At 39.0% G+C, this 19,444-nt stretch overlaps 1 protein-coding gene across 1 annotated transcript in view; it reads right to left on the bottom strand.

The window, feature by feature from the left end:
* Positions 1 to 19,411, bottom strand: part of LOC145766364 (glycogen phosphorylase, muscle form-like) — a 46,845-nt gene extending 27,434 nt beyond the window's left edge. The window contains exons 1-2 of the mRNA XM_082578061.1: positions 19,306 to 19,411; positions 9,768 to 9,898 (exon numbers count right to left, since the gene is read on the bottom strand). Of these exons, the coding sequence (XP_082434187.1) occupies positions 9,768 to 9,898; positions 19,306 to 19,351 (177 nt within the window). The 5' untranslated portion in view covers positions 19,352 to 19,411. The remainder of the gene's footprint in view (positions 1 to 9,767; positions 9,899 to 19,305) is intronic.
* Positions 19,412 to 19,444: the final 33 nt, after the last annotated feature.

The following is a 19,444-nucleotide window of genomic DNA, read 5'->3' as shown; positions in this document are numbered from 1 at the left end:
TAAATTTAAACTCAATACAATACATTACAAACATTATAAGGACATATTCTCAGTGTTTGAGGAATTTGAGCTGCTACCGTGGAAAAGAATTCTACATTTGAGGAATTTGCATTAGCCTAATCGTCTTAAATGAGACAGCCAGCATGGGAGAAAAACAGCACAGATCGATATCTCTTCCAGAGATGCTTCACTACCTGGAGAAAGTCGATGGTAAGAATATGGCCAAACAACACAAAGAATGTTCATCGGCATTTATCGAGCAGTTTGTGCAGGACTGTAAAAAGATATATACAAAAAGCCCCACATTAACCCATTCAGCAGTAAACAACAGTTTACAAAGCTGAACTCGTCGGCCATTTTTCCAGTAGAGGTTACTGTTGATTGTAAGAAAAATGTTGACTTGGGAAAGGCACAGTACAAAAACTTCAAGAAGACCCGTTTTGTTGAAGAGACAGATGATGTAATAAAAACACCAATCAGAAAGAACGCTTTAAAGTTGCCAAGCACTGCTAGGAAAATTCAAATAGAATGCCCCAAAATGATGTTTAATCCTGCACTGATGAACAAGCTTCGTGATGCCTGTTGGAACAGGAAAGAACTTGCAATGGATGTTTTTTGCTTCGAATTTACAGGTTTGAAAGAAGGCCTTTTATATTTTTTATGTCTACTCTTTGTGTAGTTTTGTTTTATTGTTAGCCAACAAATTAGTTGAAAGTATTTCGTAATATGCGCATTGCGCACAATTCTTAATGTCTGTATTTTTAGGGTTACCACATGAGTGCCTGGCAACCAAAGATGGCTTACTATATCACAACCCAAAATCAAGGATCATTGATTGCTTGACAAGTCAGTCACTTATCCAGAAAAGGCAGATGGGCGTGTGATTGGTCTTTCTGTCATCATTCGAGCCAAAGCTGCTACCGTGGAAAAGAATTCTACATTTGAGGAATTTGCATTAGCCTAATCGTCTTAAACGAGACAGCCAGCATGGGAGAAAAGCAGCACAGAATTGACTTGGTTGCAGATCAATACCACGCCTTAAGCATAAAGAGCATTACAAGGAAACAACGTGAGTCGGACACGAATCCAGAACTTAAGTTTGAAAAAAAGGATCTCCTACTGCCAAACTGTTCTGGCTCATATCTCACAAACTCAGCAAACAAAACGAGATTGAACCAACTTATTGCCGACATCAGCAAAGAGCATCATTGGTCATGGCAAAAAGACTTTTGCATCACCAGCGGTAGTAGTGTTTGGGCCAATATTGGCAATTATGATACACGCTTATGGTGATCACCTTGCCTTAGAAAAGGCTGATAACAGGATTGTTTGCCACTTTAAGGATATGTTGTGAAGTGGTTTGTCAACACTATGTGTACGGACTGTGGATACAGATGTAACTATCATCCTCCTTGCTTTCATGAAGCAGTTTATTGATTGGAATGCCAACACCCAACTAACTGTGGACTTTGGCTCCAGAAAACACAGGCAGACCATCTCTATCAATGCTGCGTACAATCATTTAGGAGAGGCCGTCTGCTTGGATATATTGTTTTTTCATGCATTTGCTGGAGGAGATGCAACAAGCTCCTTTTACAAGAATTCTAAACGCAGCTAGTTCCATAATTATGTGGAAGCAATATCTTAAGTGGAACAACTCACAAGAGTTTTCAAAAGGTTCAGCTGGGTACCATCAGAAGCATGTCTGACTGAGAGCATGTCAGATATTGCTGATTTTGTTTTATTTGCATATGCAAAAAAGAGGACAACTTGAATCAACTTCGGTATGAGCTGTTCGTCTCATCATCATCGATTGAATTAAGGGACCTTCCACCTACACTTGATGCCCTGACTCTACATGTTCATTGCAGCGCTTATCAGGCAGGATGGATAATTATGGGGAAACACTATAAATCAGTCTGTTTGTCCATCTGTTGAACATTGGGTTGGGTTAAATTGCAGAATGAGCTGAGCATTCAGTGGACAACAGATGCAAGAGCACAACATTTGGAAAGACTGACGAAGACTTGCAAGTGCAAGACAGCTAAATGTGACACCTGTCAATGTGCAAAATTAGGGTTGCAATACCTTAATTTTTGTACATGTAAGAGACAACGTGTAGTGTAGCATGACATTGAAGAAGATCACTTCATTGAGTAAAACAATTAAACAAACAACAACTATATTATATATAGTAAGGTAACTAACTAATCATTTGCAAAATATTGTGCTTTTTGACTGTTTTTTTTTTTGCAATTTTTCGCTATTTTAATGTAAATAACTGGCTTTGTGATGATTTTAGATGAAAATAGGTGCTTTTAAACGATTTTTTGGGCCAAATTACCCCAAATTGATTATCCACATGCTATAATTTAAAACATTTTGACATTTTCTTGTATGCGCTTCATTGCCTTGTAGCCCCAAAAGTGGGAGCAGCCGTTTGGGCACTTTCCACCCCCGAAATTTTCGGGCTCCAGACGGTTTTTACATCTACTGCACCTAAGGAACTCGAAAATATAGGTGAAAAATGTCTACCCAAGTTTGCACCGAAGTGTGCATAACTGACCAGACTATATTGTAAGTCTCGTGATCCTTTTGTAAATTTCATTCAACACACAACTTTTTGAATTTTATTTGTTTTTAAAGGATTATAAACAGTTCTTTAAAAACACCAAACACCAACACCAAAAGATCTCAGCCATCCGGACAGCACTAACAAAAAACTGAAGTGATTGAAAGTAAACAGCTAAACAATACTGGCTCTATCTTTGAGCAGGCGCCTTCCCGCAGGTAAAGCGCTAACGAATTAGGTGAGGCGTGCGCAGAAACAATTAAGCAAATGAGCCTCGGGAACAGTAGCCTACCTCATTTATTTTTTTCACCTCACATTTACGTTATATATCACTGATGGACTGAACCAGCTCAGTGGACGAGTGGTTTCACTTTCAGCTCTGGTACTGGTAGATCTGAGATCGATTCCAGTTCTGGTCAAACCGTAGACTTTAAAAACGGTATATACCGATTGTATTCATTTTGATAAGTCATGTAATAATGTAATGACATCGTAGAACTGACATAACGTTAAAAACGATCCCTGTCGCTAAAAGACCTCTGAGCTGCTGTTGTAGAGCGACAATAAATGAAACCACCAAACAGCAAATCAACCGTTTTTAACATCTGCAGACGTTGAATCAATGTAAAAAAGCAGCGAGCAGCGCAACAAATAGGTTACACACGCTGATTGGTACGGTATCGCAGTTGCCAGTTTCAAGGTTTTCCCGCAGAACTATGATAATCGTATTCAAGAGTTGCGAGTATTTGCCTGGGATTTTTGCCCTGAATGACCTGGAATTTCTTCACTCAGCAATTTTATTACATTAATTTAGCCAAAAATGCAAAATTCCAAGATCAAAATTTTGAGAGAAGCTCGTCGTCGTCGTGTGAGCCTCTGGGGCAGAGGGTCTATCCTTTTATCACACCAGATTCACGATGTTCCCAGACTAAGCTGGAAGGCTACTAGAGAGCAGCCAGTCTTTTGTTTCATCATCCAAGATACGCAGACGTTCCACTCCATTAGATGGCTTAAAAATAGTGCAATTGTTGATGATGTGGTCTGCGGTCTGTTCCTCAGCACCACATTCACAACGCCTATTCACAAGAAAAAGGCCATTCCCCATTGGTGCATGGTTGAGTGGAAAAGCCTGACGCCCGTACGGAGACGGTTGAGGCGCACCCATGCCTGTCTTTGTAGTGTCAGGCCGGTGGGACGGGTGTCCACATCCGGGTTGAACGAATGAAGTCTGGTGGTGTCTGACTTCAATTTATGGTCGCCCAATTAGCCGCATAGATGTTTTGTCCATCAGCTTCATTGATCAACTGGCACGAATGGGCGTCTTGATTTCAGTCTACGAGGACGCTCTCTTGCGGGAGCAGAGATCTTGAAAGAGAAGTTGGTTGGGCTCCAGCCTTCCAGGGCCTGTCGACTGAGAGACAGAGTGGCTTCTTAACGACGCTCAGCGGATTGGATGCCAGTAAGAATGGGAAGATCTTTTCAAATTAGATTGTAAATTTTGCGAAAAGTTAAAAGCAAATTAAAATTTATTTTTGAATGCCTATGCGTTCATGCATGACATTTGCAGTCTCGGTAAAAGAAATGTCATGTAAATCGACGATTTCGGTGCTTGACTTAACGTCATTCTGTACTTTCAAGGCGCTAAAAAAACGAAAATATAACAAATTTGCGGCGATTCTTTACAGTAAAATGTAAAATTATATGTTCAAAAAGCTTGGAAATAATTTCCTTTTCTTTGTCAAAGAATCATTTTCTTGAACAAAAATTCCAAATTATTATGTATAGAATAGAAACTATTCTAGATTCGAATCCCCAACTATTCAAAAATGCCCATCCCAAAGGCTGAGTGTTGGTGTTACTCTTGTTGGTATCAGCGTAGCTTGATGTTTCCCGCAATAGTCGAATGACTTTGGCTTTAATTTTTTCACACATTGTTTCCATGAAAAATCTCCAAAAACGAGTCATTTTTGAAAGTGCAACTGAAAGAAATGCAGCGCCTTTGGCCTTTCCGCTACATTGAAAAAAAGTAGGGCCGCTACTCTAACAAAACTGCAGCAGCACTACAGCTACTTCTATTAAAAGAGTAGCGAACTACTGCCTGCCTCTGTTCATGGCACTCCTTTATTCTTTTTCCTATTGCCACTCTATTCTAAACACATTTTATCTAACACTTCTCATCTATTCCGTCCTCAATTTCTATGCAATTCTTTATTTATATGTAATATATATGTATAGTAATGTATTCCAACACTGAATTTGCACCACTGCCCACAATGCATTGCAAAATCTTGCATTATAACTAGGGCCATTTTTATTTTGACCTAACGAAATTGCTTATATGTAGAGGCCACAGTTCTTCCTTGAATTGATACCAGTTACCCAAACATAATATTTTGTCGATTTCAGACCCAAACGTGTTCAATAAAAGGGGTTTGTTCAATAAAAGTTTGCCTTGATTACTTCTTCTTCTCTCGTGTTGTCGCTATACGTCAGGACATCCGTTGGTTAACCAATGCCTGGTCTCGTCATCGATAGAAACTAGGCCTTCCATACCATGAGGAGGTCTGTATAGCCGGCAATCCTTGATAATGTGGGCTGCCGTCTGCATTTCACCGCACTCACAAGCAGCACTCTCTGCCAAGCCCCAACGCAACATGTCTGCACCATAGCGTCCAACACCAGTGAGCAAACGGTTACGCCTTGATGACGCAAGTCTAGAGAGGCCATGGCCCAGCTGGTTCTCAGGCGGGGATCTGAATACTTGGCAAAGTGGGGATGTGCTGCTTGACCATTGTTCACACCACGCCTCGTGGCACCACTGTTTGCTAGGGCTTCCACCAGAGGCTGCCAGAAGGTCTTGTGCAGCGCGTACAAATGGCTTTCTTGATTTTAGCCACTGCTTTGGTGCCTTGATTACGATGCTTGTTGACGCTCCAATCCAGCTTGATGGCGTTTACTTTTCCTCTGGCTTTCAACAAAATACTTTTTATCGCACTTCACTATAAACTCACAAAAATTGCACCTTAAATTACCCCCCCGGGAGTTGCACTAAATTCATCAGGAAAATCTCGACAAATCTGTCTAACTTTTGCTGAAGACAATTTAGCTTGCTTAGGCATTTTTGAATTACAGAATTTCAGTAAGCTATTCCAAAAATCCAAACTGTTGATCTTCGAAAAGACCACGTTTGTGAAGAGGAAGTGTTTTATAAGAATAATTTAAATACGTAACAATGAATAAACAATGGACAATTTGCGATAAAAGTTACTGCTGAGCCAAGCGGGCATAAGTAACATATTTCCTGCTTTTATGGGTTAATATGGTTTAGTTGTCACAGTTCCTGATTTACAATGCTTCTACGAGGATTTTGACAAAAATTACTCTCAAAAAACACAAAAAGTTTGTCAAAAGCCATAATTTGACAAATTTTGACTCTATTGAAAATTTTGACTTTATTTTGACCTATAAACTTCTTAGAAACAGTCCCCTAGGTGCTGAAAACAACTTTATTCTTTGATTCATGGACAGACGAGAACCTTAAAAAATTTTGACTTTATTGACTTTTGCAGGACCTAATTATAACTGAAAAAAATTTCAAATTATTTTTATGTCATTATGAAAACAAATGTATATATAATTGTATATTAGGAACTGATCTCAAACAAGGAAAATAAATACTGTTAAAATGCGAAATGAAAATGAATTTAATATCGAAACAACATGCACTACGCTGCCGGTTCTATGTAAATGCAAGAGAATGAAGAGATTGCTTGCTTTGCTTGTTTATCTTTATCCTGCATTGCGAGAAAGCGGACTTGAGCGCTATGCATCGGTGTACGCCTTCCGACGTACACCTGACCCACGCTGCAGCCGACGGCAATGTCTGTTTCCGGTTGTCTACTCTAGTTATGACTTAAATTTGGTACTACCCATTACTCAAAATCGATCACTGGGTAGAGGCAATTACCGTAAAGTTTCTTGCCCAGAGAAACAACAGCAAGTGCGGGTGGCTGGAGTCGAACATGCAGGCTCTCGACTGCGAGCCCAACGCGCTAACCACTCGGCCACTGCTGACATAGTTAGCAAAATAGCAACAATTCTACAACATCTATACAGTTCCAACTTACAAACAGGGATATACTGTACATACAGTTGCTGACATCAGAAAATCAATGCATATACAGCGTTTGATCAATATATATAATACATTAGCTAAGCTTTTGTAACATTGCAAACAATAGGTTTTTCAAGCTGTCAAAGTAGCAAAGTCAACAACTTGGAGCTTGTGAACCTTCTTTTAGCTTTAACCCTGTTTAACAGGTGGTAGGATCTCAATTTATGAAACAATGTTCAATTATACTAATAGCACTTTTTTAGCATTTTTCCCATACCACAGCTACACTTATGCATTATCTGCCTTCTCATTTTGGGCTGTATTATGTTTGTTACCACTGAGGTTTGAAAAATTTTTCAAACATTATCCTTCCTTTTTTACAAATTGTGACCTTCCAGTATTCATTGCAATCCTTAATTTCTAAATTTGTTCCAATACCTTATTTTAAAACAAAGCACAACATTTTCATATTGATGGCTTGTAATGCTGTCTCTTGCTTTGTTGCCTGCATGACTGCTTATGTTCCAGTGAGGTGTGCGAGTTGAACACTTGTTGTTTCCAAACTAGGTTTATTACCTGACACTATTTGCAAACTATATTTGTGTTCTTTATGCTATTCTCTTAAAACTCATCTACCTTCACTTACTTTGAACTGATAAAATAATTCACTGTTGAGATGGAGCGATCTTCCTGGCATCAGCACTACCTGACTACTCATTATAGAATAGTGAGCATTGTGTTTCGCTAACCATACCGGTGTAGCATCCACACTAGCCATCAAGACTTTTCCAAAAACATGTGTTACTCAGCAGGGTAGCAAAATATGACAGCGATAAACATGTGTTTCACCCATGAAGGTGGACTCATCAGTATCGCACCACTAAGTGTTGAACTGTTTTATTCGCATCAGTAGTTCACGGTACAAAAGATTGACACGGCGAGAGAGTACAAACAAACATAGCCAGGGGAGCGGCGTGATTTATGGGGTGACGATGCACCTGGAGGGTTAAGCCCACCAGCTTAGGTCGCGAGGGCCAGGCTGGGGAGTCGAGGTACCTGTGGAGGGAGAGTGTGGATCGAAACACTATATGGCCCGTCCGAAAATTTAGAATGGCGGAGCGGGCCAGGGAGACAGGCTCTTTCTGCATAGCCCAGAAAGAAGCCCTGCGACATACCAGGCGACCCGTCGCATGTGGACGCTGGAACCGGCAGTAATTGACCGCCGGGCAGCGCCCACGTCTCCTTCACACGTCCTCGTGCAGGTACTTTGACTCTTATACCCGGTCTGCCAGTAGGTCTGCCAGTACCCGGTCTGCCAGTACCCGGTCTGCCAGTACCCGGTCTGCCAGTACCCGGTCTGCCAGTACCCGGTCTGCCAGAATATCAGTGAAACATAGTTCTCAACCACTGCTTTTGTCAGTCAATTGAATTCTTACCTTTGTGGAAAAAAAACAACTACCGGTAAGTAAACTAACTGTCGCCAAAGATATGCACAGTTGAGAAGGAGCAATCTTGGTGGCGTCAGCACTACCTGATTACTCACTTACAAAAGCAGCGATTGCAAACTATGTGACATGAATTACAGGTAGTGGTGCGATACTGATGAGCCAGCCTCATGGGCGAAACATGTGTCTATCGCTGTCAATTCTCACTACATTCGACTGGCGAGAAACAAAATAATTCACTTCAGTCTAAGTCTTAATTTTCAGTCTAATCTCTTGCAGGCTATTCTTCACGTGACTGTGGGCTAGACCAGTGATTCTCATCGTGGTCCAAGTGGAATTCTGTTGGTCCACAGAGAGTTCTATAAATCCTTGATAAAACGTTCTTCAAAATTGTATCATTTACCACAGTAAATTATGTAAGGACTGCATAGTACAGGAGTTAGAAAATTATGTAGCATGTTATATTTTTTCAGATGCTAATTAAGTACTGTATTCTGCAGTCCTTTCAAATTAACAAAATGTTAGAAGCTCCTGTTGCTAAGAGGGCAAAACTGAGACATTGCCATGACATTACCAATACCATTCTATTGGAACAATATGTGCATGATGTTTTGTTAGAATAAAATTTGAAATTAAAATTATGTGTATTCAAGTAGTTAAGGTTGAGTGTGCAAATTAAGAAGGTTTGCTTAATTAGTTAATTAAGTATTATTTTATTAAGGACTAAGATTGAACACGCCCTTGAGTTTTGTGACCAATATGCAATACAGTTTCGACTGGTGGCGTTCATTAGGCGTCAACATAGCAAAGTGGTCCATCGGCTTTTTTTAAACTATGGTCCATGGGCCAAAAAAAGTTGAGAATCACTGGGCTAGACTACGAAAAATGTTAGTCAAACAGAGCTTGATTTCTTACATTTTCTCAGGCACCACTGACTAGCTTCATATTAGCCAATATTGGTATGAACAACATGTCTAGTTCAACACCCAAAATAAATACAATAACAATGAACACTGAAAATCAGCTGCATTAAAAAGTGCAATATATATATATATATATATATATATATATATAGTTTCGGGAGAGAGTTTGCTTTTTTATACCAAAGACAGGCAAGACACAACAATACCACAGGGTTGAGCATTACAACAGTATATATTTTACATATTTACAAAATAGTTTAACATTCAAACGTTTTCGGCTTAACCTAAGCCCTCATCAGGAATCTGAAAATATTAATAAAATGCAATAAATTTCAACTTCTTGATTCTTGAAGGTAACTAGCTAACTAATTGTAAGCATCAAGAAATACGCAGCGGTTAAAAGCAATAGTGTGGAAAACAAACAGACGGACGGAAAACAAAATTACATTAGAAAAAGGCAACTACATGACTACAAACGAATTAGCACCACAGGGAACGTGATCCATCTAACTTAGTAAATGTTTAGTAGAAAGGAGGCGCCACCAGCAAATAATTGTTTGTTTAAATTTGGGTTGTAGCGTTTGATTAATAGCGCTTCCTGAATTTTTGTGTCAAATTGGGATTTGCCTTTGCGTAAAATTTTAAATGAGTCAGCCGAGAATTTTTGATTTATATTGTATGCCTAAAAACATGATGGTGCAATGTATACTCACATTAGAAGTATCCTTTAACTTTGTAGCTTTACTGGGTGGCAAAGCTTCAACTTTATTGCCTGGATTGTTTTTTCCTGGTTTTTCTGTCGCGGACAAGGTTTTCACAACTTTAGTAACTGCCTGAGTGCTCCCTACAGTTCAATACAACATTCAATGGTTAATGAAGTTGCAACATCATATTAAGGATAGTTACTAGCCCATGTTACATGACAAGCTGGACTTGTGGCCGATCTCAAAAGAATATCAGTGAAGCATGGAGCAATTTCAAAAGATAACTGAATGCAAAGTGGATTGTTTAATAAACTTTAAACTTCAGTAAACAGGTATGCACCCAACTATCACTCAGTTGACAATAGCTAACTCGTGGGTGCCATGACATAATAAAACAGTGCAAGAGAAAACAATTGTTCTCTTCTAAAGTAATAATTTTGAAGTATATTACTACATTAAATTATATCCAAAAACCCTATACAATATTATTCATTTGCGTATTCATGACAATATTTGCCGTAGATTTTATTATATTTCTAAATTTTGAAATAAATTGCCTTAAGTGGGCACAAAGTCAATGACAAGAACACAATAAAATAACACTCTAACTTAATGATTTCAGAGAGTGTTGAAGAATTATTGCCCTCTAAATTCTACTTCTTCTCACTAAAATATTGTGAGTGGAAATGCTCTCGATACAAATTACCAGTAACTTCATATCTATATTCACTAGGCTATAGTCAGATAGGTATGAAGAACTTTGCATCTCAAAAAATTTCTAAAAAATCAGCACTGTATGATCAGTTTAGTGCTCAATCTAATCGATAAAATTAGTGGACAACATGCATGATAATTATGACAAGAAAGCAACCACAAAACTTTGAAACTGAAAAAAAAACATGGTTTACATAAAATATATGTCCAAAAAATATTGCCTAGAACTTACAAGAACAGTATAAGGAAAAAATACAATTTTTATCAAACCAACAAAAAGAAATTTCTGGAAAATTATCATAGACTAGTATACATTTTAATAAATGTCTAACCAAACTGAGATTTGGAATGGACAACACCTAGGACCTATATAAAAATTGTCAAAATTTTTCTGTTTGCAATAATAAGCAGAGCCTAGATATTGATTATTGTGTTAGCAGAGTATTGATTATTGAGTTAGCAGAGTATTGATTATTGAGTTAGCAGATAATGTAAGCAGTAAAAATTTAAAGAAACATTGAAAAACAACTTATGTTACACCCGTAGCAAATTAGAACTCATTTTTTGTGATGATCATATTTAGGAGACAAATTTAGCATTTTTAGTTTGGTGAATTTGCGATTAGAGCTGTCCAAAAGTCTATGATTATGACTTTTCAAGCTTGCTGAGTGTATGTGATTATTAAGAAAGGATTACAAGTCAAACAGCAAACTTTCCATTTTATTTGTTTGATATTCTACACCAGTGGTTCCCAACACATGGGTCATGACCCAAAGTTGGGCCGCATGATTATTTTTTTGGGTTGTTTGTTTTTCAGGCATATTGTATCTTGGGCGAAAAGAAAACAATAAAAAAAATTTAAAACGTGAAGGGATTGATCACAAAACTGGAAAATATGTATACAAGTCATGAAGCATTTCATGTCGAGACATCGGAAAGCTTTGTAGCATGTTTGTAGTGCAAGAACTTTTAACAGTTTTCGCTTTTATTTTTTTTATAATTACTATTATTAAATGTAAACTCTCTATTAAATGTAAACCTTGGGATGATTACGGAGTATTCCATTTTTTGGGATAAATGTACTGGCATTTGCATCGATTGTGCAGCAGCGTGTACTGGCATCAAGTCTGGTGTGGTTAAACGCATCAAAGACAAAGCCCCTAGTGCTTAATGGACTCATTGCTTTCTCCACAGAGAGGCCCTTGCTACAAAAAGCTGTCTCAAGAGCTGCACGAAGTGTTGAATGATGTTGTGAAGTGTGTAAACTTCATCAAAGTACGACCACTAAATCGGCGTTTGTTTTCGTCTTTGTGCACTGACATAGCTGCTGCACACGGAAGTGCGATGGTTGTCACGAGGTCGTGTCCTGAAGCAAGTTTGTGATTTGCGGAAAGAAATTGCTATCTTTCTGAGGCAACAGAACTGTGTGTGATTAGCCGAGACGTTTTTGCAAGAAGATTCAATGCAAAAGTTGTTTACCTTGCCGATATATTTAAGGCAGTGGCTATTTGACCGGCTCCGGTCTTTGAATCTGAAACACTATTTGACCGGTCATGACGTCACTACATAAGCGCTTTTTTCTTTTTCTCTTTCAAAGCAACAGACGAGAAGCGCCGATATAAGTTTTAACTTCAACACGTATTCCTCAACTCAGTCCGTGGCGCGTGCGATACGTCTCCGACTGCCAATCTAGAGGGGATGAGTTCGATACAATCCGGAAGCATTCTTTTTTTTTTATCTAAATTTTGACCCGAAGCGCATTTTTGTGGTCAATTTTTAATTTGAGTAGCCTACAGCCCATTTTTTATGTCTTTTCAAATGCGAGTAATAATGTTAGAGTTTTTTTTATTTGCTGGAATTTGAGAATTTCTCTTGGTAATTTTCCGATCGTCATAAGTGAACGTGTGTTGCCGAACGACCCTACATTTTTCTCTCAAGTTAGTTATATACAATACTTCTTTAAAAAATGGTTTTACCATTATCATTTCTTTTAAAAGAAGTACCGGTATTGTATATAACTAACTTGAGAACTATACTTGAGAACTATTAACTAACTTGGACTGTAGGCTACTCAAATTAAAAATTGACCACATAAATGCGCTTCGGGTCAAAATTTAGATAAAAGAAAAGAATGCTTCAGGATAGTATCGAACTCATCCCCTCTAGATTGGCAGTCGGAGACGTATCGCACGCGCCACGGACTGAGTTGAGGAATACGTGTTGAAGTTAAAACTTATATCGGCGCTTCTCGTCTTTTGCTTTGAAAGAGAAAAAGAAAAAAGTGCTTATGCAGTGACGTCATGACCGGTCAAATAGTGTTTCAGATTCAAAGACCGGAGCCGGTCAAATAGCCACTGCCTATATTTAACTCTCTGAATTCTCTAAATTTATCTATGCAAGGCAATGGTTTTACGGTGATTGATCATGCCGCAAAAGTTTCTGCTTACCACTAAAAACACTTTCTGCTTACCACTAAAAACGCCTTCGGGCTTCGCCCGACGGTTAGGCCCTTCATGCCTACTACCTTGCTGCAGCATATTTCCAAGTTGCTTTCCCAACGGTTTAAGCCACCGAACGTCACTGCAAAGCAGTTTTGACCAAAAAGTCAATGATAGAAAAACCAACACTCAAAAAACCAATGATAAAGTAAGTCAATGTGTTAAAGTAGATTTCAAAATAATCTGATGTGCAGTAGCCAAATAAAAAATTGAAAACCACTGGTATAGCCAAACAGCCATTCTACGGTATTTCACTTCAATGGTTATTATACCCAAAGAAAAGTGACACACAATGTCTGTCTATCATTTCAATCATCAATCATTTTATTTTTTGTCATTAACGCGTCCGGAACGAAAAAGATACTAACTACAATAGTCGATATAGACCTACCAGCACGTTAACGAACGGGAAAAGCTGGCAAAACCTTAAAAGGTTTAAAACGTGCCTGAATGAAAAATTATGTAGTAGGCTACCGGTATAGGCCACAAAACCCAAGACATCATAGGCTACTAATTGAATGCACAAACTAACTAAAGATAGCTTCCATAATTCAGATTCACTATGCATATAAAAACAAGCTACTGGGAGAGGGAGGGAGAATATAGGCTAACCTTCTTATAATTTCAGTAGCCTACATCACTTTCACTTTGCAGAATGTACATTGCACATCATCGCTGCGGCTGCTTAATCGCTCAACATCGTCACGCTACAACGCACAAGCCACCGGCTTCGATCAGCTGCTCCAAGAGCTGTCGGACTCGATGTTTTTTGCAAAAGGTCAAGGCCTCAGGCATGGATCACAGAATTACATTTCCTAGATCAATGCCTCAGCTCAGGGCACGATAAAAAGGGAACTTCCCCTATGAAATGGAAGGAATCTTTCCAAGACCTGCTTCCACACATTTTTTTCTCTTAGCCTACTGTATTTTTTCATGTACCTACCCTTTGTGCCTTTCCATTGGGGCATAGTCTATGTGTTCGAGAGTTTACTGCAGTAAGTCGACCAGTCCTGATCTACAGTGCTCCACCATATTAGATGCTTGGGGTTATTCATCAAAATCACTAGTTTTGCCCTGGTTTTGCCAAGTAAAGTTGATGGTGTTGGCCTTTGTAGCGGACGCGGTAGTTAGCACGCGCGCTCATATGCAGCCGTCCGTGCTGACGGCGACATTCCTGGGCAGAACCGAGATCAGAACTGGCGAGGAATGACCAGGACACGATAGTGTTCTTCACTGCCTATTTTATTGTCTAGTTGACAGAATAATACTTGACCACAAGATAGAATCCTTTAAGACTGCGTTGTTTATTAACTTGACTGCTAGTTTCAGAAGAACAGAAATCCAAACATAGCGAAACGAAATACTAGCATGCTGGCGTACTATATTGGAAACTTCATCATAACAAAAAGAACTTCAACTTGCAGAAATCAAATAACGGGCTTGGTTACAAACAGAAATAACAGCGAGTCTGAGTTGAATAAACCTCGAAAACAGTTGAATCGTCTAGTATAGTATAGTACAGGTAAAGTCTAGTATAGTGAAGGATCATGGTTGCCGTTACTTAAAAAGCACTCTAGCTTAATTGGAAAGGCGCAATCTACAGGCATTGCCAATTCTACATGCGATCATTTAACATTATATAACGGTGGATCCACTTATCGATGAAATACAGTGGTACTGCGATTCAGGCACAATGCAAAGATTGATTACAAGACTGCATTCCGAAAGTACGCGGTATTTGTTGATTGGAAAGGAAGATTCTGGAATTCGACATGACGTCATGGTGACGCGCGTTGCGTCAGAGAAAATTAGCTCTCGGGCGCCACAGCCTTCAAAATCTATTTCATACCGTACATTCAATTCATTTTTTCCCATTTCGCTTGGCTTTTGCATCTTTGTCTTTGAGGAAATAGTTTATTATTCTATTAAGGTGTTGCGACCGTGCCATATTTCCAACTGATTGTTCTGCTTTGGTATCATGCACGTTATAGGCTAACGTCTGCGTTTTGTCGCTTCTACCATTTTCTAGACTTCTGCTATGTTTGGCATATTGTTTTTTCGTTGCGATGATCAAAAATAAAAACAAACTGAACTAGATATGGTCAAACAAGATCATCATCGGTGTATGAGAAGATCTTTCCAGGCTAGATTGAAGGGCAGAAAACCATTAGCCACTCAACAGTCTCGTCGTCCAGGACCCTCAGACCATACGCACCGTGTAAAGGCCGGTGGGTTAGGCAGTGGTGGATGACATGGTCTGCGGTCTGTTCAGTGGCACCACACTCGCATTCTGATGAAGGAGCCAGGCCCCACTTGCGCATGTCCGAACGAAAGCGGCCAACGCCAGTTCGCAGGCGGTTAAGCCTGACCCACGCAAGCCTTGCGAGGGACATCCATGGTGGACGTGGATCGGCGTCGGCTATGAAGTCACGGAGAGTGGAGGTGTGGTGTTGCCACTCCGTGTTCCACATGTGGTCCGTCCAGTGTTCCGCACTTAACCCAAGTTTTTCTGCGATCTTAAGTAGTTGTTGTGCGGCAGGTACAAAGGGACGTTTTGATTTCAGTCGCTGCTGTATAGTTGATGATCGCTTGAATGTTGCATGAAGGGGATGGTCGGGGTCCAGAGCGCGGCGGGCGAGAAAAATTGTGGCTCCTTTATGACGTAGCTCAGCGGGTTGAATGCTTTTGTGGCCTGATGTTTTGTGGCCAGGTACTCGATGATGCTGAGCTTTCCAGCCATAATACCCTCGGAGTTCAGCTGCAGGACGGTGGGTCGTCGGTACTTTTCGACAGAGGGGTGCCTCGCTCTGAGAACGGCGCTTCCCTATTCACCCTGCGCCGAACCCAGGCCTGGTTTGCTCGGATGTGACAAGTTTCGCTTTGCATATCTCTTTTATGTCTTGAAGATATAGTAGGCTACTGACGGGAGAAGATGCTTGTTCTTCCCACCGTCAAACAAGATAAGCATTTGTTATAAACTTAAAAAATCAACAGTTGTAAGGACACATTCACATACACCACTTTGTGAGCATTTGATCCCGGCAACTAACTATAGGCCTGCACAAAGTGAAAAAGTATATTAAATGAAAACAACTTGTGAATTTTTCAGCATATAATTTCATGTTTTTGTGGGCTACGGTTTAATTGTTTTCTATACTGTATAGAATTTTTTTGTATAAATAAAACTACTGTTTGTCTTTGCCAGTCGTGGGGTTGTTATGCTCAACTATTTACTATCTATGGCACAGTAGCCTATTAAAGCAACAACAATCCAATATAACGACACATGTTAGCCTATATTGTTCTGTCATCCAATGCATGCAGTTGATATCTCAGGCAATGTAAATAGTGCTGTTGGTAATGTGATCTGTATTTTGTGGCAAGGATTGAGTTTGAAGTTATTACCTGGGAGTCAATTTTCTTCAATGTTGTGATTTGAGTAGCTGCTTCATTGTGAAGTAAAAATATCTTTCTAATGATTTTCTGAAAGAACATTGACTATGACTATGGTTTCATTGTAATATATGCTGTCAATTATGGTATTAAAAGTAGTTTTGTTCAAAGGTGCAAGTTTGATGCGCATAGCATTATAAACTGTCAAATTCATTTCAGGCTGTTGGATTTGAAGTAGCATGGATTAAGTAATGTTACTGGTTTGAGAAATTTTTTCAATGCAAATTTACAAATATTGAGATTGAGTCTTTGGCCTATCTTTGAATTGAAAAGATTGAGCTACTTTTTGTCTGCCCTTTTATTGAAGTTGGGCTGGAGATTTTTAAGTAAGTTAATCTGGCGACATGAATATTCAGCAATTGTTATCCAGTTATTGGTGAAGTTTCAGTTCAAATTATTGTTGAATCCAGTTATATATTTTTTGTGATACACAAGAATGTTTTAATTTAATGGTTTATTTAAGTGGGACACTGACAGGACTATGAACGTAGATTAAAGTTAATTCAACCTTGTTTTGCTGTTGTACGTTTTGTCGCCTGTGTTTTCGTACACGGCCAAGTTGATGACTGTAGAGTTATTAGACTGCACTACCTTAGAAATTGTGAGGATTTTTGTGTTTTTGAAAATATATACGCAAAGACAAAATTTGGGAAAATTATGCTCGCCCCCCAAAATGTTTTACTCTCCTACTGCTATGAGTACGTTTCAAAAACGTTTAAGTTTATGTCCATTATGTTACATTTCTTGTGTAATAATATATGTTATACCCATTGAAGTTACTTTGTTTTGTCTGTGTATGGTTGAGTTTGCTTATGGAGAGTTTGCTTAACTGAGTTTGCTTATGGAGAGTTTGCTTAACTGTGTATGGTTAAGCAAACTCTCTACCAAAGCTTTATCTAGCTAAGTTATATTGAATAACAAGAAAAAGGTCTTTCTTTATTATGTTTTAACTTTTTTTTAAACGGCTTTATGTTTAAACCAAGCCATGGTTTAAACCAGGGGTCACCAAATGGCGGCCCGCGGGCCGCATGCGGCCCGCCACGCCGTATCGCTGCGGCCCGCAGAAGGTATCAGCTTACAAGTATAATCAAAAATACTTTTCTTGAGGAGTCAATGAGCATGAAGGTAAAAAATACTTTCCAGGAAGCATATTTTCGCTTTGCATACGATTCCACCGACCGACCATTCAGATTGTAGTTCTAGGTGGGGGTCGCAGGTCGCTCAACGCTATTCCAATGCGATGTCCAGCCACACTGTCCCAGTGCTTGATTAAAACGTCTGTTTTTGAATTTCGAAATTGTCTGTGAGCATAGGGTTGCTTATTTTAAGTTTGTAAGTGTCATGTAAACACTAGTGTGCGTTTCACCGTTATTGTGTTTCACGAGCAGTGTTCCCTTTAAGCAAGTTTTTGTTAGCAAAATAGGCCGGTGTGCCAAGTCAATTTATAATAAATTGACAAAGTATTATATATAAATTTAAAGACATTTTCTGGTTGTATCAATAAAATGAAATATCTTCTGACAGGTGTTGTTTGTATTAATTCTGGTTGTATTATGGTTGTATTTTCATAAGACAACTTCTGTTTGTATTATGGTTGTATTTTCAAAAGACAACTTCTGGTTGTATTTTCATAAGACAACTACTGGTTGTAGGCTATGATGGTTGTATTTTCAAAAGACAACTTCTGGTTGAATTATGAAAATATTTAGTTTGGTACTGCAAAATGTTATTAATCAACAATTCTTGCCATGCTGACAAGCACCGCAAGTAACAGTTGTCTAATAATCAAGAAATACGGTTTTATAGACTCTCACAAAAAGATGAAAAACCAACTCATTGCTTTTTTAGAGGGAACACCGTTCATGAGTTACGATAGAAACGTTTTTTTCGGTGATTTCTACAAGCGTTTGTTTCATGGTGCCTAGTTTCTTTCTCCCCGTTATTGGAGCCCATTTTTCGCTGATATGTTAGCAGCATAGCAGGTCACTGTTGTTGCCTGTATTGCGATGTGTCAAACATTTCTTTGGTTACTGAAACTGTTAATTGCAAGATATCTTTTGCGAAGCGAAGTGACATCACTCTTGCTTGGCGATGAATATTCTAATGAAACCGTTCGCCTCGCTACAAGTGCGCAAAACAAGTGGCCTCGTTTATTAGACATTGCTAAATAAGTCAAAAGTGTTGTTAAAGGAGCTTGACCTGGCGGTAGCGTTGTTCGACTAATTTTGTTGCTGCGTATTCTAAGATAAATAGTAACAACATGTAACGCTGAATACTGGGTACGAAACGCGTTCATTTCTAGCATAAGAGTCAACCTACCTAAAATTTTATTAGTGCGGCCCGCCACAGCTCTCCTTAGTGCCAAAGTGGCCCGCATGCAAAAAAGGTTGGTGACCCCTGGTTTAAACGGTTTGCATCTTACTGTACAAATTACCAATCGCAGTTACAATACAGTCAGCAGCAAATGTTGTGTTGTTTTTGTTGAGAATAAAAACGTAAAAAAACGCATTGAGAATGCAAGAAAACTTTAGCCGAAGTTGAAGCTTTGATGAGCCACATGCACATATATCTACTGTAGGTCTATCCTCCAAACAGTAACTATCCTCGTACGCAGCGATGGGATGTTTCTGCGGTGCAGGCACTCATAAATTTCTAAACATTGTTGTTCGTTTTATGACGCTAAATGCATATTTGATTACAAGTCCAAAGAGGGTTCATTTGCAACACCATCGTAATTTTTAGGCTATGGTAGAATCTGTCAAATTACAACAAAATAATAAAACGAACTTTATAATTTATCAATTTTTCCAATTGATGCTAGAAAAGTTTTCTACTTGTTCAAAAATGTTCAACCTCTGCTGATAGGTTACTCACTAACTCACCAGTTGTCTTGCCTTGTTGCTTTCCGGCTGGTGGTTTTGACGGCATTGTGAAATTAGGCTAATTGAAGTCCACACGCTTCCTACACTTTCCTACTAACGTCCCTTAAAAGCATTGTGTTGTTATTTTGTTACCGTACTT

The sequence above is a fragment of the Aplidium turbinatum genome, chromosome 3, assembly GCF_918807975.1.
Source record: "Aplidium turbinatum chromosome 3, kaAplTurb1.1, whole genome shotgun sequence".
NCBI classification, from domain to species: Eukaryota; Metazoa; Chordata; class Ascidiacea; order Aplousobranchia; family Polyclinidae; genus Aplidium; species Aplidium turbinatum.
This window is presented reverse-complemented; position numbering and strand designations above follow the sequence as displayed.